Source organism: Pogoniulus pusillus, chromosome 2 (genome assembly GCF_015220805.1).
Source record: "Pogoniulus pusillus isolate bPogPus1 chromosome 2, bPogPus1.pri, whole genome shotgun sequence".
In the NCBI taxonomy this organism is placed as follows: domain Eukaryota; kingdom Metazoa; phylum Chordata; class Aves; order Piciformes; family Lybiidae; genus Pogoniulus; species Pogoniulus pusillus.
In genome coordinates, this window is record NC_087265.1 from 31326615 (window position 1) to 31351692 (window position 25078).

General features: G+C 42.5%; 1 protein-coding gene across 15 annotated transcripts in view; it reads right to left on the reverse strand.

Annotated features, from left to right (window-relative positions):
• The window catches only part of LRRFIP1 (LRR binding FLII interacting protein 1), a 120875-nt gene extending 97003 nt beyond the window's left edge, over nt 1–23872 (reverse strand). For 6 of the 15 annotated variants that reach the window (XM_064159275.1, XM_064159268.1, XM_064159303.1 and 3 more), the window contains exon 1: nt 23709–23868. In XM_064159275.1, the coding sequence (XP_064015345.1) occupies nt 23709–23798 (90 nt within the window). In that variant the 5' untranslated portion in view covers nt 23799–23868. Of the gene's footprint in view, nt 1–23708 lie in introns of all 15 variants that reach the window. The other 9 variants (XM_064159244.1, XM_064159219.1, XM_064159236.1 and 6 more) reach the window with 4 other exon arrangements.
• Nucleotides 23873–25078: the final 1206 nt, after the last annotated feature.

Here is a 25078-nt window from a genome sequence, read left to right on the forward strand (position 1 = left end):
CACTATAGCAAATTCAACAAGACAGGAATTTTGGCAAATGATATGGTGAATTTCTAATCCAGTTCTCCTCAAAATCCTGGTTAATCCACACATAATCCTTTTATTCTCATCCCGTGTTTAGCATTAGATATTTGTCAACTGGCACTATATGCTCATTCACATACCTGAGTGAAGTACTTGTTTATTATAAACACTGAGCTTGAGCATGTCCAGAGAAGGGCGACGAGGCTGGTGAGAGGCCTTGAGCACAGCCCTACGAGGAGAGGCTGAGGGAGCTGGGATTGGTTAGCCTGGAGAAGAGGAGGCTCAGGGGTGACCTTATTGCTGTCTACAACTACCTGAGGGGTGGTTGTGGCCAGGAGGAGGTTGCTCTCTTCTCTCAGGTGGCCAGCACCAGAACGAGAGGACACAGCCTCAGGCTGCGCCAGGGGAGATTTAGGCTGGAGGTGAGGAGAAAGTTCTTCCCTGAGAGAGTCATTGGACACTGGAATGGGCTGCCCGGGGAGGTGGTGGAGTCGCCGTCCCTGGAGCTGTTCAAGGCAGGATTGGACGTGGCACTTGGTGCCATGGTCTAGCCTTGAGCTCTGTGGTAAAGGGTTGGTCTCTTCCAACCTTGATGATACTGTGATACTCTAACATGCTAAAGTCAATCTCTCATTCAGGTGGTGCTATAAGATCTGTGGATCTGAGAGCAGTGGAAGATGTTTAGTCCTACAAAGTAAAATCCATACAGGCTAAATTCTTCAGGAACAGTTGATCCCAGGAATGAAAGCATGTATGGTAGACCAGGCTTCCCAGAGACACCACAATATATTCTTGAAGAATAATACCAACAGCATCTGCCTAGACTTCATTTCCCTCGACCAGAAATAAATTCAGTCATGCTAAGCACAAACAGTTTAACTGAACACAAGGGTCTGAATGTATTTTTCCACTGGTGTCTCTGATCCCTTCTGCAGATGTGTTATAAGCTTGCCAGCACCACAGGCCTTACCATATTCTGCATAATTCCCAGCAGCTTCAGTGGGAATAGATTCAGGACTTGTGCAGACCCACAAGAAGATTCAGTCAGCTCCAAGAATTAACCAGCCATTAGCCCAAGCCCTTCCCCCTTTGATACCACACGAAATCTATGCACCTTTTTGGAGATGACTGCACCACAGTCCCAGGGAGAGGTGGAATGGAAGCTCAGGACTAAGACAGCAGTTTACCTTATTAACTTTGCAAATGATGCAGAAACCCTAGAGTTACCAATATTAATATATCAAAAGTGTAAAGGAAAAAGTTGAAGCTACAGTATGACTGATGACAAAAGGGATTGTGAAAGCACTTGAAGCAGTCAAAAAAAACCCCAAAACTGAATGACCAACTGCTTCCTAGTCCCTCATGCAACCACGATAGAAACACAAGCAAAGGGACCTTTGGAGCTATGACACTTCAGCATTTCCTTAGTGCAGACAAACTTAGCCTAACACATCAACCACAGATTTTTGTGTGTGTGTGGTTAAAATCTAGGGATTAATATCTTGTATTTTGACAAATAAGACATTAAACTCATGTTTAACCTTTAACTAAACTGAAGATATATCTAAGGGACAGGATCAAGACAGCTTTACCATCTAGAATTTTAGCACTTTAATTATGTCAATCAGGAGATGTGGTAAAATACTCTCCCTTCCTTTCACAGGCTTTGTAGAGAGGAGGTGGTGATTAACTTGTAATTAACAGGAAAAGCACTAGCAAACAGCCTACTCACAAATATGCCTGCCAGACTGAGACTAATGTAAGCAACAGTACTGCAACAGGCCAGAATCCTGAAGTCCTTATACACAATGCAAGGAGAGACATTTTAAGATCATAGAATCATAGAATGTTAGGGAATTAGAAAGGATCATGAAAGACCATCTAGTCCAACCTCTTGCCAGAGCAGGACCAACAAGAGTAGGTCACACAGGAACACATCCAGATGGGTTTTGAATATCTCCACAGAAGGAGACTCCACAACCAACCTCTCTGGGCAGCCTATTCCAGTGCTCCATCACTTTCACAGTGAAAAGATTTTTTCTCATGTTCAAGTGGAACCTCCTATGCTCCAGCTTTCACCTGCTGCCTCTTGTCCTGTCATTGGAAGAGCCTGGTTCCATCCTCCTGACACTGCCCTTCACATATTTATAAATATGAATGAGGTTACCTCTCAATCTCCTCTTCTGCAAGCTAAAGAGCCCCAACTCTCTCAGCCTTTCCTCATAAGGGAGATCCCTTATGAGGACTTCCTTAATTATCCTTGTGGATCTGCACTGGACTCTCTCAAGCAGTTCTATGTTCTTCTTGAACTGAGGAGCCCAAAACTGGACACAGTATTCCAGATACAGCCTCACCAGGGCAGAGTAGAGGGGAAAGAGAACCTCTCTTGACCTACTAAAAACACCACTTCTAATACACCCCAGGATTCCATTGGCCTTCTCAGCCACAAGGGCACAGTGTCCACCAGGACCCCTGGGGTCCCTTTCCCTTACACTGCTCTCCAACAGGTCAATCTCACCAAGAAATCTCCATCAGTGAACTACCCCAAAATGAACAGTTGAATTTCTCTTCTGCATCTCTTCCATCTTAACTACAACAGCATCTTCCTTAGCATCAATGCAGACCAGGCAGTCAGAGCTTACAGGACCCACTAAGGACTGTCCAAGGCATTAATTCCCTTCTGCAGTATCATTTTAATTTTATTACAAGTGCTCAGGTGACTAATTTATGCATTCAGACAGTTGCAGATTAAGTTAAGCATCCTCTCTGTAAATGCCACACTCTCAAGGAGAGGCAGCAAAAGAGCAAAAAAGCAGCATAAAAAGTTCCCTAATTTGGCATACACTTTTGGTTGAAAAATGTCAGCTGTTGGAAGTACAAGTTGTCAGACACACGCAGTTCCTCTAAAACACTACTTAGTAACGGTCATCTCTGTGCATGTGCCAGCACTGCCTTGCTCATTTCCAGAAATCTGCCTAAAATATGGATGTTTGGGTTCACAGAATTGTTACTAATTTAAGAGATCCCCAACTGAGCACCTAAAATTGAATAATTCTTTTAATTTCAACTGTGGCAGTAATAGGAGAGTTATTTTTCCATGTGCTCAGATATTTATACAGCCTTATTTTTGGTAAGGTAAGCCATTTGAGAATTTGTATTCAACCTACAGCAGAGGAAAATATGCTACACCATACATTCCCAGTAAGCCAGCTATGGCTTTGGATGTCATACTTAGGCAGAAGCAGCTTCACCTGAATAAGCTGCAGCTAAACAATAGCATTGTTTAAATGTTATTCAAAGTTGGTGGGGGAGGGCTGTTTCTGGTTTAAGAAAAGTGCTTTGACTTTGGTTGGAATTTACCTCAGAATGAACCTATTCTGTCTCCTTTGTCACATTTGTTTTAGCAAAAGCCTAAAGCACAGGACATGGAGCTCCTGCACCAATGTACTATCTGAATAAAACCAGGAGAATCCAAAAAGAAAATCACTTTCAATAACAGGGAAATCCCAGATGGTAAACCACTACCATCATGACTTTTGGATAGGAGGGAAAACAATCCACACCACCACACCCCAGGGACTTAACTGCCTCTTTCAGAAAAATGTCAGCTCCTTTGTATGCAAGAGTTGCCTCCCTCTCCTCCCCCAGCCTACAGTTTTTCCAGGCAAAATTTCAACATTCTGGAAAATGCTTCTGCACTAAACAAGAAGGTATCCACCTCATTTGCATCATCTTAATCTGAAACCCGGTAGACTGGGCAATTCATAGCATCTATACTGCACTGTAGACACCATCAGCCCAGCAAATCTGCTTTCTATTATGAACTACAGCATGTACAGATGGAGCTCATTAATATAAGCAGTGTGGCAAAGAGCAAACCATTCACACGATAGCAGAGAGCTGCAGCTGCTGACCAACCCAGCCATCTCCAAATAACTCCCATAACTCCAGCATGTAATACAACCCTTCCTTACTTGTTTGCCTCCCTGCGAGGAAATGACTGCAGGAAACACTCTCACCCTTCCCATCCAACACGGGAAAGGATAAAGAGAGTAGATTGGGTTCAAGATGACATAAGTAAGTTATCCTTCCAAGACTTCAGAAATCCAAGCAGAGATGAGAGATGCTAGCATTAACCCATGCCAGTATGAAAATTCTTTAATGGGGGGCTCTGTGCTTGTCTGTATCTATATAAGACCATGCAACACATTCACACTGGGAGAAAGAGTGGAAAAAGGTTATGTGAAAGTTTGGGCTAATTTTAGCAACTGACTTCCACTCCCCACCCCATGAATCACAAGAAGCCTTGCCAAAGACGTGGGATCATAAAGCCCTTTCCTTTTGTCAAGCACAGAAAGTCTTCATTTTCGTGGAAAGGTAAAGCCACTTTCAACTCTATGCCATTAAAAGCTCAGTGTTATGAAGTCAGAGAGCATCACCAAAAGCAGCTTTAAAGGACCTGGACACACTAGAACACTAGTGTGAAATATAGTTTTGCAAAGTTTCAGTTTATCCCAGAAATTCAGCGTTCATTTACATGAGTACCTCCACCTGCCACATTTGCTATTGAGAAGTTATTTCATGCAGTGATTAATTTTGGTGCACAAGGCCTGTAAACAATATTACTTCCTCAAACTGGAAATCTAAATAAAATCTTTGCCAGAAAGCTGTCACTTTCTCTGCAAGGTCTTGTTTTAAGTCACAGTTCTGCTAGGGCCTGTTAGTCCTCACCAATATAGCAACTTAATCTTGACTTCTCGAACATGTAATTTCCTATAATTAGATTTGGAGAATATTTATAAGGCTATTAGCATTAATGATAAGAGTCAGAGAGGTCTTCAGGAGTAATTACCAGTCCAAAGCAAACTTCTAAGTTATTTTTTTCACAGATTCCATTTGATAATCTATCACACGGAACTGTTCAGCACAACTGAGCTACTTCAGTCAATGCAATGAGCAGCTCAGACAAGCAAACGCCAACACCTCTATAGGCAAGGTTTAGCAATAATACACAAATCTTCACTTCCTCTCCTATTCCAACAAATCTCCACATTCACTTGGAGATATGACACTTTCCCAAGTGTCAGAACTGATGCTACTCCTCTTAGCTTTTATATCAATCATCTCACACATGCATTTGGACCTCAGCTGATACTTTGCAGCAATTAGGAAATTTAACTTTTAAGCTAAGGAGATAACCTCAAATGATATCTGAATGACTACAAGCACCAGGGGTGTACAAAGGGACTACCATAATGAGAAAAGGAGGTGCTGCCACCTTTGAAAATGAGGAGCAATAGGGGACATGGAGCTGCAGAGGAGGAAGGTCAGAGGAGATTCTAAAGCAGTAGCGCCATGGCTGATTCAGTTGTAATTGCTGTGCAGATTTACTGTCATGCAGACTTCACCTTTGACCACACATGCAAAACTACTACCTGCTTTCAGCATATGATAAGGTTACTGCTGCATCTATAAAGTGTGGAAGTGTCTTCAGAGAATCCTGCATGAGCCCTTATAAAGATCCAAACAGCAACACACGTGATGAGTCTGGTCGGTTCCTCCTCTTTTAGCTGTGATGTTTTTCAGCTCTCAGCTGTCATTTTCAACATCTTTATTTTTGTCTAAGCTTTAGCTTCACATGGGAAGTGACTGCCACATCATCCTGTAAAAGAAATTTGCTGAAGGTTTCAGCCTTCAGCCTCCATTTTAGGGAGAAAAGGCCCAACTGCAATTCCAATGCAAAGTTCTAATCTAGTTTTTCCATTGTTAGTCAGTCTTTTTACCAGAAGGAGATGTACACAAACTTACAGACAGCAACTGAGCTATGCTTGCCCACTCTTTCCATATCTGCTCTTAGAGCAACAAAGTTAGAAGGAACAGATGAAACTAATCATTCTTCTGCACTTCACCAGCTTTCCTAGCTCTCTGAGACTACTGCTAAACAGTCATGGTCTACAGCCTCTACAACTAGATTAAGAGAAGAGCCTGATGCCAAAAATCTTGGACGTGAGGAAATGACTCTGGTCCAAATGCAGCGATACAAGGTGTGTACATGCAAAAGCAGTCAGAACTATCAAGAGTGTCTTGGCTTGTCCTGTCTACTCTTTTACCTCATTCATTAACTTGTAAGCCCTACTGATCCTTTCCTCTGAGACAAATATTTAAAGTTCCATAGTTTGAATTTGCCAAACTCTGGTACATATACACTCACTTGTGTACTAGAAAAGAGCTATATTAGAGCAGGAGAAAAACTGCCAAGCAAAAGATCTCAATTTCTCTAGGTTTTATTTAAAATATCATATTGCTCTAAATAGATCCCCATCTTTCAGAAGTATCAGAATACAGCATCCTTCAGAGTTAACTTACACTCACAATAAATAAGTCTAGTGCAAAACTGGTGCTGAACTCAGGCTGTGGTTTATAAAGTACAGCTCCATATAATGTAATCACTCGGATGCTAGAGACAAACACTAGACTAAAATCATCCTGACAAGGAGGTAGGTGAAGGACTGGCTGCATCAAGGTTAACTTCCACTCAATTCATAATAAACCTTTAGTTTTGGCTTCCTGTCTTCCCAAATCCAGGCAGGAATTGACAGGACTTCTACAGAGAAAAAGGCCTTTCTCGTAACACTTTTCACTAATGTCCAAGATGCCGAATCCAAAAAGGCTGCCACAGATCACTAATCTGTTTCAGAATGGAACTGCAAATTAGCCAGCAACATCCACATGTAAAACCCCTGCCACTTGCCTGTGCCACCTAAACTGGAGAGACTGAACCTTTTCACAGTTTGACCAACTTCATCCTGAATAACTGGTCAGTACATTTCCAGTACTCAGGCAAAATACAGACTCCAAGGAACAAAAATAAAAGCCAGTTTTCCTGCACTCACAGAAAATTTTGGCCTTTTTTTCCCCTCTTCAAGGGGTTAACTTTGTCATTTGACTGAAAGCATGAGTCAGTGCTAGGGAGGGGAAAAAGGAACGGTTAGGGCAGGAAGCTCATTCCTATGACACCCTGCTCAGCTAAACCACAGGCATCGCCTGCCCCAGGCACAGCTGAAAGCCCTGCCAGAGCCAGCACTGCTTCTCCTCCCAGACAATGGGAAACAGAAAGGTGAGGGAGGCAGAGTTAGGAATCAAAGATGTGCCATAACTGGGTTCAGCTCTCATGTCTACACTAGTCAGGCAAGACTTAAGTATTGGTTTACATCACATCTCCTTACAGAGGTGCAACTGCTTTACTGGTGCACTGAATGGGCCTAGAGTATTATAACTTCTCCCTTAATGATGACACAACTTCCAAGTCACTGTTGAAAACAGCAGCACTTTCCTTTCAAAGGTACTTTAAGGCATAAGACAACTGCCTTCTTTTTCTCCTCTACTTTTTGCATGATCACCTTACTTTTTGTTTTCCCTTTCTGACTAAGTGTTGCAGTTGTAAAGCACAGCATTTGACTGCCTCAGAAGCAATGATTTTTTTCCCCCATGGTACTCTGCCAGAATCATTTTGTTCATGGTCTGAGTCAATGTCCAAGTGAGAAAAGCTCACTCTCCATTTCCATTCCAGCTGTAACCCTTTCCCCTAGAATTTCCAACAGTTCTGTGGCAGAAAAATCCACCAGACAATAGAATATTGTAGTCTTCTGCACTTTACTTAAGTGTAACCAAAAAAGTCTTTTTTTTCATGTGATGAGCTTAGAATATTCCATGATGATGACAGCTGATGTGAGCATGAAATGCAAGAAAATGAGAAAGCAGTTGCACAGAACATTGATCATCTTCTCAAAGCAGTAACATTAAAAAGTGTTAGAACAAAACAAATGCCATGTGCTTTGATATCTGACTGCTGAGGCATTTGATGGTATTACCATGATTGTCCCTTATGTCCATGAACTAGCTCATTTCTAAAATAAGCACTGCTCCACAAACTAAAAAGGCTTCTAGGAAGCTGTAAGATGTTTTCTTTGTTTTGGGGCTTCATTTTTATGTAGCATAATCTCACAGCATAAGCAGCCAAACAGGACGAGGAGATAAACCAGAGTGCAACTTCATTGCTGTACTCAAGACTGTCACTAAAGGATCCTGTATATAAGATAAATCAAACTTTCATCATAAAGGTCTAATTATTTTAACTGGAAAAAAAAGTGCTGCACTGAGCATTATCACTCATAAAACCTTTCAAGGGTCTCTGTCTCTAGTAAAACTTGAGAAAGCAGCAAGGATGCTCTGAAGTTAATATTTGTATTGATTGATTTGCACAGTGTCAAACACAGCAGTGGCAGAGCCATGCTCCTGAATGAACTGCCTTCAAGAACTAAGGAATCCTAGCATTTCATTACTGAAACAATACTCAGGAGTAAGAATGATGCATAAGTAATTATTCCTGCTCTTCAGAGATAAAAAAAAGTTTGAATTCAGCAGAATTAAGACTGGCAGCTGATGAGTAAGAGTGCAGAAGTTTGCCAAGACCCATAGCTTTAGAGAATGAAAATATTTATTGCAGACTCCCACACAGCCAAAGTATTTTCATGCATTATAAAAAATAGGCCTGGTTTTAAAAAGTACTGTGCAAGAAAAGTTGTTTTATTTAATTTTGGAATAACAGAAGACTGACAAGGAGACACATATATCTTGTATAAACCCAAATCTCACTTTTGTACTTCCCAAGGTGTTCCCTGTACAGTCAGGTCACACTTCAGGAAGAAGTCACTGTAGTGCTACAGGACAAGATATTAAATCCATTTATACAATTATCCTGGTTTGGCAGCATTAGAGTGAATATCACATCTCACTGCACCCAACCTGCCAATATTCCTGAAGCAAAAGCAAGCTGAAGGTAGTCTGACAATAAACAAATAGATCATGTAACTACTGTATTAGCCCTTTCTAAAGCAAGTATAGTATTTTGAAGGAAATTATTCAACATATGATATTAAATATCCAGATTGCTCCCATTTGCCATACCATACTTTCTCCTCTTTTCCCCAAATAGTCATCGACTATCAAATCCAGACAGAGTAACCACTTTCTCAGATGGAATCCTGTCAAGCTTAGCATGTTAAAGAGTGCTGGAAGTGTGTTGTTCTATATATAAACTGCTATCTGGTGTACAGTATGTCTGAATAATATGGCTTGCCCGATACTCTATGAAAGCTCTCCCAAGTGAGGAACAAAGAAGCCTCACTTTGGAGCTACTTTCAAACAACCAAAGCACCCCATAATGTTCTCAAGGAACAAGAGCACATATAAAGCAGAAATAAAAGTGTTACACAGTCTTTGCTAAGACTTGCCACACCTACCACACATACTCAATTATTTAATATTTTAGGTTTGTAAAAGCCCTTCATAAAGTATGTCATTCAAAGCAGCAGAAATAAAGATGTGAGCACAGCAGTAGACAATACACTTCAAGAATTACACAACGGAGAGGGCTACCTGCCTATTATCTTAAGCTGCAGCATCACAGTTTGCCAGCTGCTGCTTTGCTCCACACTATCGTCAGACCTTTCCCTCGCCTGGCCTTTGCTTTCATAGAATCAACCAGGTTGGAAGAGACCTCCAAGATCATCCAGTCCAACCTAGCACCCAGCCCTATCCAATCAACTAGACCATGGCACTAAGTGCCTCATTCCTTTCTTGCCTTACACCTTCCCATAGCTTGTTGGGTTTGATCTTTTTTAAACAAAAAAAAAAACACATATTGAAAATACACCCAAGAAACCTTTGTGCATTTACTAGAAGGCAAGGATGGAGCTTATCATGCATAGAAATAAATACACCTAAAGCTCCCACCCAGCACCTAGGCACACAGTTAGTTACCAGTGACATAGTTTACAAAAGCCTGCAGGCTTTTCCAAGACAGCACTTGGATTTGCAAGGCTGCTAGGCAGGATTTCTTGCCACGGCCATGCTCTATGTTTTTGGAACTTCCTGAAGCCGAGTTTAAGAAACTCGAGTGACAGGAATTTTCACAGTGACTGTTGACAAATGCTACAGGAAGGATTTTTAAACACGTTTAGTTTGCAGAATCCTTGTTCTCTGCTTTAGGGAGTGTCTCTCCAGCATTAGGTAGCACTGACAGAGCTGTGTTACTCCTCTTGGGCACTACAGAGCTTGTCCTGAAGAAAACACTAGGCATGTTTCATGTTAGCCTTACTTTATCAGATTGCAAGACCAGACCTCAGTTACACAGACACTACACTAACAGCCAATATCAGTACTATTTCTGTGCTAGGGACTCAAAATAATTATTGTATTATCTATGCTTAGCACTCATGACAACAACTTTTAGTCTAAGTCCTACAGCTCATTGACAGCAGGAGGAAAAAATAATACAAGCTCTCATGCTAAGATAGATGTGCAGAGCCCACTGCCAAAACATAACACAAACATCTGTTAAAACAAGAGAGGAGAAATGCCACTCAAAAATGTGGACACTCGATATTGTTTTAGCATCCTTCCAAAAAATACATCCAAGACAACTTCTTAGTAGTGTAAAAACTTTTCCTGTGCACTCAGTAACAATCTTTCTTTCCAACTCTGTACCTGAAAATAGTAAGAAATAAGACTACATACATATACATTTAATGCATAAAAATTATTTCCTCACATCTTAGAGGCACACTACTTTGTCACAAAAATTCTGGGAGATGAGACTTTTTCAAGCAGTAGTAAGAATAACAACAACAACAAAATTCTTACAGCTGTATTCCTACCTGAAAGATAAAACAGGTTTTCACACACACCATTAAGATTCAAAACTGGAGACGACCTTTAGTGCACTCTTCCATGAGTAGAAGATTCTCAACTAGAAGCAGATTTAATTACATTTAGCTCTTTGCTTTATTAGCTCTAATCAGTCTAATCTGGTAATGGAGCATTTTATGGTGTTTACAACATGACATTTTGCACTCCAGCATAGCAGTTGCAGGGCACTGGTTTCCATTACCTCTTCAGCTATGCTGACTTTGTAAGAAATTTCAAAGGAGGACCTAGAGTCAGTGTAAGTATTAGAGAAAATCAGAACTCCAGTATATAAATTACATGAAGGACCCTATCAAAAGACACCACCAGAGGAGACAGATTTTATTTCCTATATAAAAACATGCACATACATTTACCGTGGACAAGAGAAATATTGTTAACTTTGTTTTCATGCCCCCACAATACTTTATGCTTTCTGCTAAGCATTGGACCACTACTGTTTGGGAAGAGGTGGGTGGGAAATAGTTGCATTCAACTCTTGAATTTGTACCACTTTCCTGGAGAAGGACTGTGCTTCTCATTAACTTAAGACATTCTGCTGTAACAACCAACCTGCAGCTCAACCCCAGGCTGCCTATGTTCTGATGGAAGTCAAGACACTTCAAATACAGGATGAAATTCTCAGTTTTTAACTTCCACAGAAATACCAAAATCTGCTTCAGCAAATCTGGTTTAAGGACAAGAAACCACCTTAAAAAAAGCCCAGTGAAATTGCCTTTTCTTGTTAGTACAGCTGGGTACTGCAGAGTATGGATAACAGCTTCTACTGCATCATGCTTTACCAGATTTTCTGTACTTTATGCACAAATATCAAACTTCAAACACTTAGTAGCAGCACTCTAACCACAGCTCTTCAGGAGAGGAGCCAAGTTTTACATGCAGTTCGCAGAAAAAAAGCACACAGAGGAAATTTCACAGAGAAAATGTTTTGAAAATCCACACTTCTCAGGAGAACTGTCAGTAAGTAAATAAAAATTAGACTACCTTCTGTATCTCACCATTACAATCCATCCAAAAATTTCTACCTACAGGATACTCTTACCCAGCCAGAGGACAGGGGTTACCCTCTCATGCTTGCTATTGCTCCACAATCCATTCTATCACGGGAAGAGGACTTCTCAGAGAGAGTCAAGGCATATCAAGACAACCTGCCCAGAATTTGATGGTGCCAAACAACCCATCACCTCAGATTAAAGCTAAAACCCCAGCACTGTTTAAGACACGATTGGACAGCTCTTGTGTGGGGGTGGGATAGGATTACTGTATCCAAACTGGGTCTGAGCTGTAATGGATTACCTGGAGAATCTGCTTCCTAACCCTTACCAAGAAACAAGCTGAGTTGGAAGTACACTGTCAGGCTACAAACACCTTGTTCAGTTGGACTAGATGATCTTCAGAGATCCCTTTGAATCCCTAACGTTCGATGATTCTGTGAAATGACCTTCACGGCTCTTTATTGGAGTTCCTGAAATGAAGGAATGCTGCTGGGCAGCATAAGACACAGTTGTAGCTCTTTCCTGGTCAGGTCTGTCCGTTGTTTGCTCCTTTTTTCCTGTAACTGTGATTATCACCCAGCAGATACCATTATAACATTTTATCCTCGGTCTCACAGTCTGTTTAACACTCAAACTGTGTCAATCAATGACTTTTATGTCAGGAATAGCTGTGTTCAAAAAATGGCAAGTAACAAGTGGTAAGAGAACAGGATCAACTAGCAGGAAAAGGTCATCCCTTTGAGAATTTCATTCTATTAGAGGAAATTACAAGGAAAATCCAATTCCAGCTCCTGAGATGCACCAAGCAATCTTAGCAGTGCTGTACATCAGGTTTTTATACCTGATTGCCATATTCACAGTGCTTATCACTCAGATACTACTGGAGGAGGGGTTGTAGGTGGGTTTGTTTTTTTTACACATTCAGAATCATAAAGTTTTAGGGATTGGAAGGAACTTCTAGAGATCATCTAATCCAATTGCCCTGCCAAAGCAGGATCACCTAGGGTGTGTTGCACAGGAATGCATCCAGAGGGGTTTTGAAAGTTTCCAAAGAAGCATACTCCACAATCTCTCTGGGCAGCCTGATCCAGTGCCCCACTATCCTCACCATAAAGAGGTTTCTTCTCACTATACGGTGGAACCTCCTGTGTTCTAGCTTGTACCCAATCTTCCTTGTTCTATCACTGGGCACCACCAGAAAAAAGACTGTCACCTTCACCTTGACACCAATTCCTGAGACATTTATAGATGTTAATAAGGTCCTCCCTCAGCCTTTTCCTCTCAAGACCAAACAGCCCCAGTTCTCAGTCTGTCCTCATAGGAATGAGGTTCAATTCTGCTGATTTTATAGTGGGAAGACTGAAAGAACAGAGAAGGGAAGACTGAGAACCAGCTGAACTGCAGAAGCATCTCTCCTACTAGGAAAGACTGAAAGACTGTTTATCTTGGAGAAGACTGAGAAGGGATCTCATCAATGCTTATGAATACCTATGGGGCAAGTGTCAAGAAAATGGGACCAGACTCTTTTCAGTGTGGAAGGACAACAAGGCAACAGGCACAAACAGGAATACAGGATGTTTCCTCTGAACATGAGATAAAACTTTACTGTGAGAGTGACAGAGCACTGGAACAGGCTGACCAGAGAGGCTGCGGAGTCTCCTCTGGAGAGATTCTAAACCTGCTTGGATGTCATCCTGTGCTGCCTGCTCTGGATGAACCTCCTTCAACAGGAAGAATCTTCCTAGTGTATTAACAGGTTGAGCCCACCAAAGAAAGAGGGAAAAAAAAATGTAGGACAGACTTCTGTAAGAGCACAGCTGACTACAAACCCATTGACCTTTACTTTTTCTAAAGCTAAATTTGTAGATAACTGGGTGAGACAGCAGGTTTTGGGTAAGCACATACCTTTCTGCTAGCCTTTGACAGTCTATATTTATTTCATCAGTGATAGAAAAGCAGTTCACCAGCACATACAGAGAGCCTTTCTTCACTTGCTATTGTTCACCAAATAATGATTTCCCCCCCCCCAGATAATTAGAAAAGAATGTACATATATTACTAAAAGCATTGTGTAAACCTCTATAAATAAAACACTGACATTATTCCTTGTACCCACACACAAGCATGCTATTTCCCAGAGCTCCTAGATTCCTCCACAGTTCATGCAAAGGTTAGGTCACATCATTGTTTCAATGTACTCATTTCACATCAGGGCAGATTTAAAATCCATGTTTAATAGACATTGGAATAGCCTGACCTTTGGGTATCACAAGAAAATGTCCCAAAAGTCCACTTCAGTTTTCAACAGATGTTGATTCAACATATTTGTCAATGTAAATCCTCTTAGAGCTCAGAGACACAAGCAGCAAAGGAAGAAAATCAGGACCAGCACACATACACTTCATTTGGGAAGAGAGACATTTCAAAGAAAATAGCTTATGGGGAATGCACAGTTGCACAGCAAAGCAACAGGGCTGCAGACCATTAAAATTTAAACTGACTTCCTAAAACCACATGAAGTTGTATCTAATACTTTCCTAGCAACTCAGTTCAAAGAACTTCAAGTCTGCAATCAGAGAGAAGCAAAAAGTAATTACACAGATGGAAAAAAAAAACAACACACACACACCAGTGGGCTGCTATCTTCTCCTGTTCACAGTCAGCAAAAGCAAATACAATTTCATGTTTCCTTGTGAAGATGGTAGTACACTGGCACCAGTATACACAGCCATCTCAGAAACATCTGAATCTAAAGCAATATGTGTTTAAAGGGGAAAACAAATGTGAAGCTACAAGAGTCTGACAGGATACTGGAGCCCAGGGATTTTCTGCATGTGAAGCACTTTCCTTGCTCTCTTGTCATCTTAGTATGTTAGCTGATAAACACTCCAGAATTAGAAGACCCAAGTGGGGATGCCTGAAATCCATCTGACCTGAGGTAACAAGTTTAAAGCCTGACCCAGCTTTTAGCGTGCCAAATACTCCTCCTGTATTCTGTTTCTGTCTACTGGAAGAGGCTGGCAAAAGCAGACAGGAGAGACAGACTCAACTAAATTTGGTATTCAAATGTAGGATTAGAGAAAGGATATTTTGGGACATAGGAAATACAATAAAAGAGGAAGGCAAAGAAAATTAAAATAATATTGAGTCTAAATCATATAGTGGCAAAAGGGGAAGGTCACAAGACACACAAGAACAGAGACCAAGAGGGAAGAAGCATTATTCTTTTATACTCTGCACACAGCTCTGCATTTAGGTCATCTGTAAGGTTTGCAAAGAGTCACCAGTGGGACTGCTCATTGCTTCATTACAAATAAGTTACTGACCAGCCAGTTAAACCAGTCAACATGCAAACAAACTGCTTCTGTAGAACTTGCTTCCAGTAAGCATTTCCATTCTGGGAAATATTAATCATTCTGACACTAATTACACCTAAAAATTGCAAATAATAACGCTACAGTAGGGAAAACCCCAACTCCAAGACTCTATTTTTGAGGAAGCCAGCAGCTGTTGAAGATAACATCTTGCTTATTCCTTTGATGGAACACAAATTGAAGAATCCACTCTCATTCACATAAAGCTTCTGACAGCTGAGAGGAAAGGAAAATTGTTGCTCTGAAACTGAACTATTGTTTTTGCATTTCTTCAAGTGCCAATGATAACAAGCACTGCCCTGTGTAATCACCAGGTATTAAAAATAGGAGCACAGCAGTGGTGATGCACCTGGCAATTTTGGTTTACCAAAGTCTCCAATTTCTTGTACAGCAACATGTCTTAGAAAAAGAAAGTCTAAATATTTTCCTCAAAGAGCACAGGAGCTCACAAAATATCCAAGAACTAGAAGGTATCCAGTGTTTTTGCAAGTGTAGTGTCCAGGACATGGGATTAAGCTGAATTACAAAAGAAAAATCTCCTCTTGCACATAAAAGCAGCATGCAGGAAATAGAAAAAATCTGTGAAAACGAGTGGTGATGAAGAGGCAAGGAGCTGGAAGCAACAGGAAGTGAACAGGTTTTGTCACTACATCCGAGACTGGAATACAGCTTGGATTTGGCACTGTCGGATCACTTTCCCTGTTCGCTGTCTCCAGCTCAGCTCTTAAATACTACGGTAGTGCTTAGGTGGATAAAACCACAGCCCATGCCAAGCTGCTGGCTTACAGGCTGCAAGCACTCAGGGCAAAGCAGATGCAGCTGAACAAATCCACCTCTCTTAGCTCACACCCAGGATATTTTGCTGACAGCACACCATGAAGTGACCAACTTTGCATGTCTAAGGCAAACATTTGAAATGAGCCACTAGTTCAGACACTCATTTTTGTTGACATTGAGCATACAGGATTTTAAATTCCTTAATTAACAAAAAAAATCTTGCAATCCATTTAGCAGAAGTTCCAAGTCAGAAGTAGTCACTCAGAGTTTGAGACCAGAGTTGTGCTCTTTACATGCAAGAGTAATATGCAGTCAATTTACCCAATCTACAGGCAGTCAATACCCCAAACATCCATCTTTCCTTACTTGCCCTAGAAACAGCTGGGTTTTTTTTTTTGTTAAAACTTCCAAATTTTTATGTCTGATAATAATGCCAAACATTTTTCCAAGAGTTTGAAGATGGCCTCCCTCCTTTCAGAATTCCACATCCTAAAACAGGACCCACTACAATCAGAAATGCCCTTGTAGGAAAACATGACACACTGACAGGATGAAGGAACAGAGAACAAGACTGTAGGCTAGATGCTGAAGTCCAAGTCAGATCTGTCTTGGAGAAACACTGCTTCATTCAACCAGGGATACACACTCCTTTCTGCCCAATTCTTGAGTTAGCATACATCCACAACCTAAAACAAGAAACTCTCAGGTCTGGAAACAGCATTAGTCAGAGTTAGCTTGTACCTTCTCCTCCCTTTGCCCCAGACTCACAGCTGGTTACACCACAGCACCAGTCCTAGCTCTGCTCACCAGGAAATACTTTCCAAGCCTTGTCCTTCACACTTCATGCTACTTTGTTGAGTTTGTTTAAAGACAGAATTAGAACTTAACCAAATACACATAGGAAATGTCTTCGGCACTGAGGTTTAACCAGAAAGTACTCTAGGTAAGGACAGCTGGTGAACTAGTACAGCAAAGAGTTACAGCACATTCCTGCCAACATGAAAGTTACTATTTCCATGCTTTTTCCCACCCACTGAATACATGACCTCTGTACCCTCAAAAAAAAATCAGAACTTCCACATTTTCGTATCAGAATTTATGTCACATGGTCATTCATCTGCCTGAAGTCATCTACACACTGCAAGGCAATAAGATCAGCTCCTAGGTAATTAAAACCTTTGAATTCCTAGCAATGAAGTATTGTCTCATTTAGTATTTCTTATGCCACACTAAGCTTTAATTTCAACAGTTAAAGCTTCTACAACTAGACCTTGGAGAGTTGCCTTACATTTCTTGCTTTCTTCAGCAACACCAGTGGTTCTACATCCTCAAAGTATCTACAAAGGACCTGCAAATTAGCTCCAGCACATAGACCACTTGATTTGAACTGTGCTTCTAGACAAGGTCTTGATGCTCTAATGAAATGATATTAACTTATCTATTGTTGCCATTATATGGCCTATCCCTGGAACGTTCCCCTCTCTCCTATGTCTGAGCTAGAAAAATCATCTCAAACAGCCACAATGAGAATACCATCTCCTTCTCCTGTAAAAGGTTACGCTACTCACAGGGCAGAGGATGAAGAAGCATACAACAGGTCTTCACCAGCAGCAATTTACCTTATAGCATCTTTTAAAAATTTAAACCAAAATTGCAGTCAAAGATGCTAGGCTGGATCGAGACAAGACAGAATGAATTGCTGTGATCTGCTCTGCAGATCAACTATCTGAAGGAAAAATTGGCTTGCTGCTCTTCCCTCCTCCCCTCCTCTATTCTGATCGGCAACTTGTCCCCCCCAAAAAAACTATCTCAATACAAGTGAGACAACAGCTGATATTTCAGAGCTGCTGTTTTAAGGTTTGTCTATGAGTGCTTATGTCTGGCCAGGCAAATTCATTGCTCCTGGCAACCTGCTGATTTGACAGGAGGGACAAACACCTTGTTTCACAAGCCCCGAACACTATATGCACACGCTCCTTTCTAGCAAAGGATGAAAAAAACCCTCGATCAACACCAAAAGCCTTTCAAATACACTTGGGCTCCAACTTTATTCAGCAGCAGGCCTGGAAAAACATCCTTCTAGATGAGGTAATGATAAGTATTACATCCTGCAGACAAGATCAGCATCTGGGCTTGGAAGAAAAAGGCTGGGCTTCCCATGTTGGTAATCCTAACAGTAGTCTCTTGCCTGACTGAAATAGGAGTCACAGTTCCTAAACAGCTGTTTCCTTGGACAGCAAGAGAACAGCTGAAAAGGACTCAGGCCAGGCATGGACACAAAACCAGACAACTAATTATTTCAAGTTGCAAACAGCATATTGCGAGGCAGATTGTGCATTAGGAGGAAGTCTACAATAATCCATTTAACTATAAGGAGATGGGTCTTGAGATTTTTATCTCAATTCCTAACTCATCCAAAGTTGCTGCTTCACACATTTGCTTTGAGAAAGATTATAAATGATGCCAATTTCTTTTTTTTTTTTTTTAAAGTCTTTATATCCAACAAGAGCGTTCAGTGAGTAAGAAGATAATTGCTACATTAAATCATCTCAGTTTTGGAACAGTTCTTCATTCCCTACTCGCAAGCATTGCCTACAAAGCCTTTCTTCCTTCCTATATTTAGGCCGTCTGGGTTCAGTCAAGCCCTCCATGAGCATCCCATTCTTTCATAACTTTCTATTCTAGAAGAGAGACCTATAGACAAGCATGTTTTTGCAGATCACTTGTTCTCTTGGGATGATAAATTAATACTCATAAAGGCTGAAAGTAATGAAATAGGTCAGGTACAAGCAACTGTTGCTAGACAAACCAGACTGTTCCTAAGGGCTTCCCTTAGAGTATTTACCTGGCTTACATAAATCTTCATGCACCTCTGATGTCAAATGCTGTTTAGAAAAGATCCACTGCTATACCAGCAAGGCACACAAGTCTGTCATGGGCATTATCTACCTGCTGTAAATGCTCTGGCTTGCATGATAGTTCAATAAAATGTGTGTTGTTCACGTTCTCAAACAGAAATCTCCATTCTGTTTGTTGTAGCTTTGACGTTTACCAAATTGTTTCCATCCCTATTTAAGCAAGCTCCCCAGATTGTTATGCAAACCAATAGAATTCTTTCCAAATTATATCCTCAATTCAAAACCCAGGCCTTTAAATCCCACACACAATGATCATAGCATCTCTTCCCTAGCCCTGAAATGTCAATTTAGATTTTTGAAGTTACTTAGTGCCTCCTTATCATAACCAGCAAAGCAGACTAGTTGGTTTCACCTGTATTTTGAGCTGTTTCTGTTCAGCTATACTTTCTGCTCCTTCATAGAAGTGCAACAGCCCTAGTTCTGAACCTCTAAGAAAGCAAGTCAATGCTCAAGCTAAAAACTTAAGCAAAGCAATCACATTTATGGTCCATCAGCTGACTCTGCCAGTTAATTTGCGTTATAAAGTGTATTTATAAGTATGTAGGTGACAGTTTTTGGAACTCTGAAGGTACAAAGAGGGAAGTAGCAACTGTCATGAGATTTCTTCATTAGTAACAATAAGCTGGTTGAATTCCTACAAATTAATTCCTAGCTGAAGAGTTCTACTTTGTAAATGTCTGGGTGAAAAGCATGTCTAGCACTGATGACACAAGGCAGAACTGTTTTTCTGAACAGTGTAACACGCATCTTTTGTTTGAAAAACAAGGTATAAATTTCTAATGACGGCAAGAAATTTACCTTGACCTTGTTCTTCCTCGTTCAAGAAAATAACAATCAGTAACTAACATTATTGGCCTATAAGAAAACTCTCATTTACACAGGTGGTAGTCTCTCATTGGATCAAAAAAAACAAAATCTTTCTATGCATGAGCACTGAACTATTACTGTAACCAGCAAAGAGCATAGTGGAAAAAAAAATATCCCCCTAGGAACAATGTCTTGAGTCACCACATCAAACCCACCTAACACAAGCAGGAAAAAAGCAGGAAGCCTATTCCTGTACGGTTCAGCAGTCCAGAACTCTGCCTTCCTGAACCATGTGTACTCCAGCCCAAGAGAACAGACAGATGACTGCACAGTACGCAATTACTGCTAGCTGTGCTGGCACAGACTTCCAGGAGTATCAAACTGCTGGATTTTGCAAACACTGCTGGCATGTATTCACAGGGAGGAAGAAAATAGCCCAAAAGTTTCCATTGACCTAAACACAAAATAATCTACTGGCGTCAACGCGAGTCTGGAAGCAGAGAAGTCTCCATCATTGATCAGCTTCACTTAACCTGCAAGAGCTGACACCCAGAGAAAGATAACCTCGGCAACATAGGCTAGGTGTGCATACAGGAGACCCTGAGCAGCAGTCATCTGCGTCCATTAGAAACTCAGAACACCACGTTCTTACGTTACCTATATTTACACATTTGCCATTCATCTAATTGCCATCTAAGTCAGAAACTCAACAGCCAGCTTTAGCGGTGCGGCACTAATCTTTGCCGACAGGCAAGGCGATTTACAGTAACTGTACCTTCTGCCTCGCCTCTAAACAGGTCTGGACAAGGAGATCGACTACTATCAGCTGATCCAGTTCAGAAACTGCTTCAAACATTAAGGCTTACTACCATTGCTTACTATGACTAATACCGCTACTAAACCCCTGTCACTACAATAAGCTTCACTTTTACAATTTCCTTCCGCTTGCTTAGATACTGAGTTACTTCCTCTGAAGCCCATTCTCACATCCCAGAGGAGTGAGGACTGCCTTCTTCACTGCACACAGCTCTCTTGGTCTATGCAAGACTGCACATACACAGCAAGACATCCTGGTTGCAAAATAATTGTTTAAAAGTATGCTTTGATTGGCAGGAGTTGATGAATAGTTTTGACAAGTCTTAAAGTATCCTTATAGAAGCATCTAGTATAGCAAGAACTGTCGACTTCTCAAGATACTCTGACAGTTACAAAATAAAGCTGGAAAGTGCCAGAGCAGCACAATCCTTTTGGAGGCAAATCCAAAGGTTATAAGATGCACACATGTCAACTTGCTCCCAGAGATCACAGGATGTCAGAGGTTGGAAGGGACCCAAAGAGATCATCCAATCCAACCCTCCTGCCAGAGCAGAGCCGTAATCTAGCTCAGGTCACACAGGAACACATCCAGATGGGCCTTGAATGTCTCCAGAGAAGGAGACTCCACAATCTCCCTGGGGAGCCTGTTCCAGTGCTCTCTGACACTTACAGTAAAGGAGTTCCCCCTTGTGTTGAGGTGAAACCTCCTGTGCTGCAGCTTACATCTATTGCTCCCTGGCCTATCACAGGGAGCAACTGAGAAGAGCCTGTGTCCCCCCTCCTGACACCCAGCCCTCATAGAAGCATTTATTAAATCCCCTCTCAGTCTTCCCTTTTCCAGACTGAAAAGCCCCAGGTCAGTCAGCTTCTCCTCATAAGGCAGTGCTCCAGTCCCCTAATCATTCCTTCTCCAGCAGATCCCTGTCCCTTTTAAACCGGGGAGCCCTAAACTCCCAATCCCAAGATGAAAGTTCCTTTACAAAGAGAATGAGTTTGTATGCTCTTTTAGGCTGTCACCTGAACATGACAAAATGAGACTCTAAAATCTGATAATGTGAAGGTACCTATGGCTTCTGGACTACAAAGGAAGACCAAAGGAAAGACAAGAGTGAAAAACATATGGAGAAATGTATGGAAACATGTGTTTGCCTCAGCTTTGGTTAAGCACCTGCAACAAAGGCTGAAAGAGCCAAAATGTCAGCAAGTACTGTACCTTTCTTAACAAAGAATCCTTGCATCTTTATCAGAAGGAGACAAAAGGCTTACTTTATGTTTTCAAAAGTTCTTAAGATCATATGGAAGAATTCACCTGAGATCTCATGTGAAGGCAGTTAAAACAACTGAACTATTATAACTGCATAAAATCCAGGAGAGAGTAACTCAGAGAGTTAAAGTAATATGGGAAAATGCTGAACCTTGAACTTGGCAGTTCACAGTTTTAGCACTCAAGGGAAAAGATAAAAGACATGCTTGCATTGGGCTTTTTGACCAAATGGAGTTGTCCTTTAAACAATCCCCAGAAGAAAAACAAAACAAAAATGACACAGTATTTGAGGCATCCAACCACTGCACAATACAGTGAAAAGTACAAAAGATACAGAAATGTGAAAGCAGGAGAGAAACCTGAACAAATACAGGCACCCTAAGCCTCCTATTACAGATTGATGTTTTCCTTGATAAAACGACAGCACATCCAGAACACAGTTGTGGAACTTAAATCTTTATCCTGAAGCAATTCCTTGGATGTGACCATGACTCAAGCTCTAATAGAGAGCACAGTCTCTCCTACTTGCTATTTTATACCCAAGGTATAATACATTCTTGTCCTCCTGCCTCAAACTCCATCCCTAAGAACTCTCTCATCACACTGCCACAAAAACCTGACTTCTGGAAACATGTCATCTGAACCCCTCACACAGAAATTAGCCTACCACCTGTATTCCAAAGATGCTACAAACCACTTCAAGATGGTATACAAGTACAGTAAAGGCTTCTTGGGTCAGGGCTGCCATTAGTGGTAACATTCAAGGTGTACAATCTTACAGCTATCTCAGTCTAACATCCAGGTGACACCACAATTATGCCACACGTTAGCCTTCCCTTATCCTGCTGCACCTGTGATTCGAGAAAGGAAATCAAGAGAGACTTAAATGTCTTTAGAAGAGGGAGTTACCTTGTAACCATCCGGAGGTGAGACCAACATGAGGGGGAAGGAGACAGATAACCCATGCTAAAGAAAACAGATGTCAGCCAGCAGCAGCCAGCACCAGAGAATCATAGAATCAACCAGGTTGGAAGACACCTCCAAGATCAGCCAGTCCAACCTATCCCCCAGCCCTATCCAGTCAACCAGACCATGGCATTAAGTGCCTCGTCCAGTCTTTTCTTCAACACCCCCAGGGATGGTGATTCCACCACCTCCCTGGGCAGCCCATTCCAATGGCAAATCACTCTCTCTGGCAAGAACTTCCTCCTAACATCCAGCCAGAAGCTTAGGTATGGCGGAGAACAACCCCACAGCTGCTTATCCCAATGTCAGGTTCGAGCTGCCCATTTCCACCATCAGAAGACTGCAGGAGAAAGGATGCAGAACAACCTGTGTCAGGTTGAGTAAACACAAAAACCAAATTCATGCCCTAGTGTTTGCCACTGAACCAATGCGAGTGTGCACAGAAACAATGCAGGTAAGAAAAAGAGCAGACATCAGCTGGTTTAACTGGTTAAAGTCAAATCGAGCACAATGCATCGTTTAGGGAGCTTAACTCATTGATCACAAATAAAAGCCAGTTTCCAAGTTAGGGGTCACTTATGCCTACATCTAGCATCACCTTGCAGTCTGATGGTTCACATTTTGTCACTTATACATATCCATAAACCCCCCGAGTGGCCTATTTTCTGGTTCGCAGTCATTAACCCCAGCCTCAGCAGACAATTAATGCCCTCTCGCCGAGGGGCTGCAGCAGGGAGGGGAGGGGTCTCTGCCCGGGCTGGCTGTGTAACGCCGTTTCCCTCACAGCCTAGCACTTTGTATGCTTCACACTTCAGCGCTGCCCTAGGATGACCAAACAGGCCGACACCCTCGAGATAAAGGCGAATTTTATTCCCTGTTTCATCAACCTGCCCTTGAGCCGCCTCCGTGCCCGCTGCCCGGGGGCGCCTGCGCGGCCGCTGGGGAGCCCGGGGCGCATATGGGAAGGGGGAGAAAGAGGGAGAAGGGGGTCGCCTCTCACCTCACGGGCGATCTGATTGAGCGCATCGTCTTCCGCCGTCAGCCGCTCCCGGTTCGGCAGCCGCTTTCGCCCGGTGCCCTGCGTCCCCATGGCGGACCCGCTCACTCCTCCACAGCTCCTTACCGCTCCCGACCCTCCCGCTTCAGCCGCTCGCCGGCGCCGGCGTGAAGAGCGCGGCCGTCACCGCCCCCCACCGTGCGCATGCGCCGCCGCCCCCCGCCCCGAGGGGATGGGACGAGACGGGCAGCGCCTCATGCCCCTCGCCGGCCGAGTTGCTTTGCGCGGCGGTTTCACACCCCTTGCTCCTCCGCGGCTCCCGTAGCCGTGGGCAGCCCCGCCGGAGGCATCTCTGGCCGGGCAGAGCCCCAGCCTGCGCAGCTGCCCAGCCGGTGACCTGCCGTCTTGAGCGGCCTCTTGTCTGCGAAGCTGAGGAAAACTTCCTCGGGGAAACGGGCGTTAAAACGTCCCCGGCTGTAAACCCGAGGGGCTTCTCTGACGCATACATGGGGGGAGTAGGCCAGAAAGCTGTCACCTCGTGTCATGAACCCTCACTCAGTCTTGTAACCCCGTGGGATGCCTTCAACCATGAGTTTTCCTATTAGGTGGATGTGATTAACTCCAGTGTCAAACACACCAGTGCTTAATTAATTCACATTGGCAAGAAGCATGTGTTCTCTGGGATTCCTGTCACAGCCCTTCTACCTCGTTTTTTCATAGCAATTCCACAAATACGAGTTCCAAGTCCCTCAAACTCAGGACACCAAACGTGTTTCAGAGATGTGACAACAAAAAGGGCTGTGAAACCCACTCACGTTCTTACTGACGAGAGGCCAGCAAAATGCATTTCATCTTTACAACTTCATTTTACTGCCAATTAAAACTTCATCGAGGCATCCTGCTGTCTACAACTACCTGAGGGGTGGTTGTAGCCAGGAGGAGGTTGCTCTCTTCTCTCAGGTGGCCAGCACCAGAACGAGAGGACACAGCCTCAGGCTGCGCCAGGGGAGATTTAGGCTGGAGGTGAGGAGAAAGTTCTTCCCTGAGAGAGTCATTGGACACTGGAATGGGCTGCCCGGGGAGGTGGTGGAGTCGCCGTCCCTGGGGCTGTTCAAGGCAAGGTTGGACGTGGCACTTGGTGCCATGGTGTAGCCTTGAGCTCTGTGGTAAAGGGTTGGACTTGATGATCTGTGAGCCCTCTTCCAACCTTGGTGATACTGTGATAAGGCAACCTTTGCCTGCACCACTCAGTCCAATATTTATATGGTGGTTTTCGTATACAACCATTAAGATTTGGGTCAGACTCAGATCCAGAACTGTCTCAAGCAGTTTAATATATCAGTTCCCATGAGCGCATGTATCAGAACCACAAA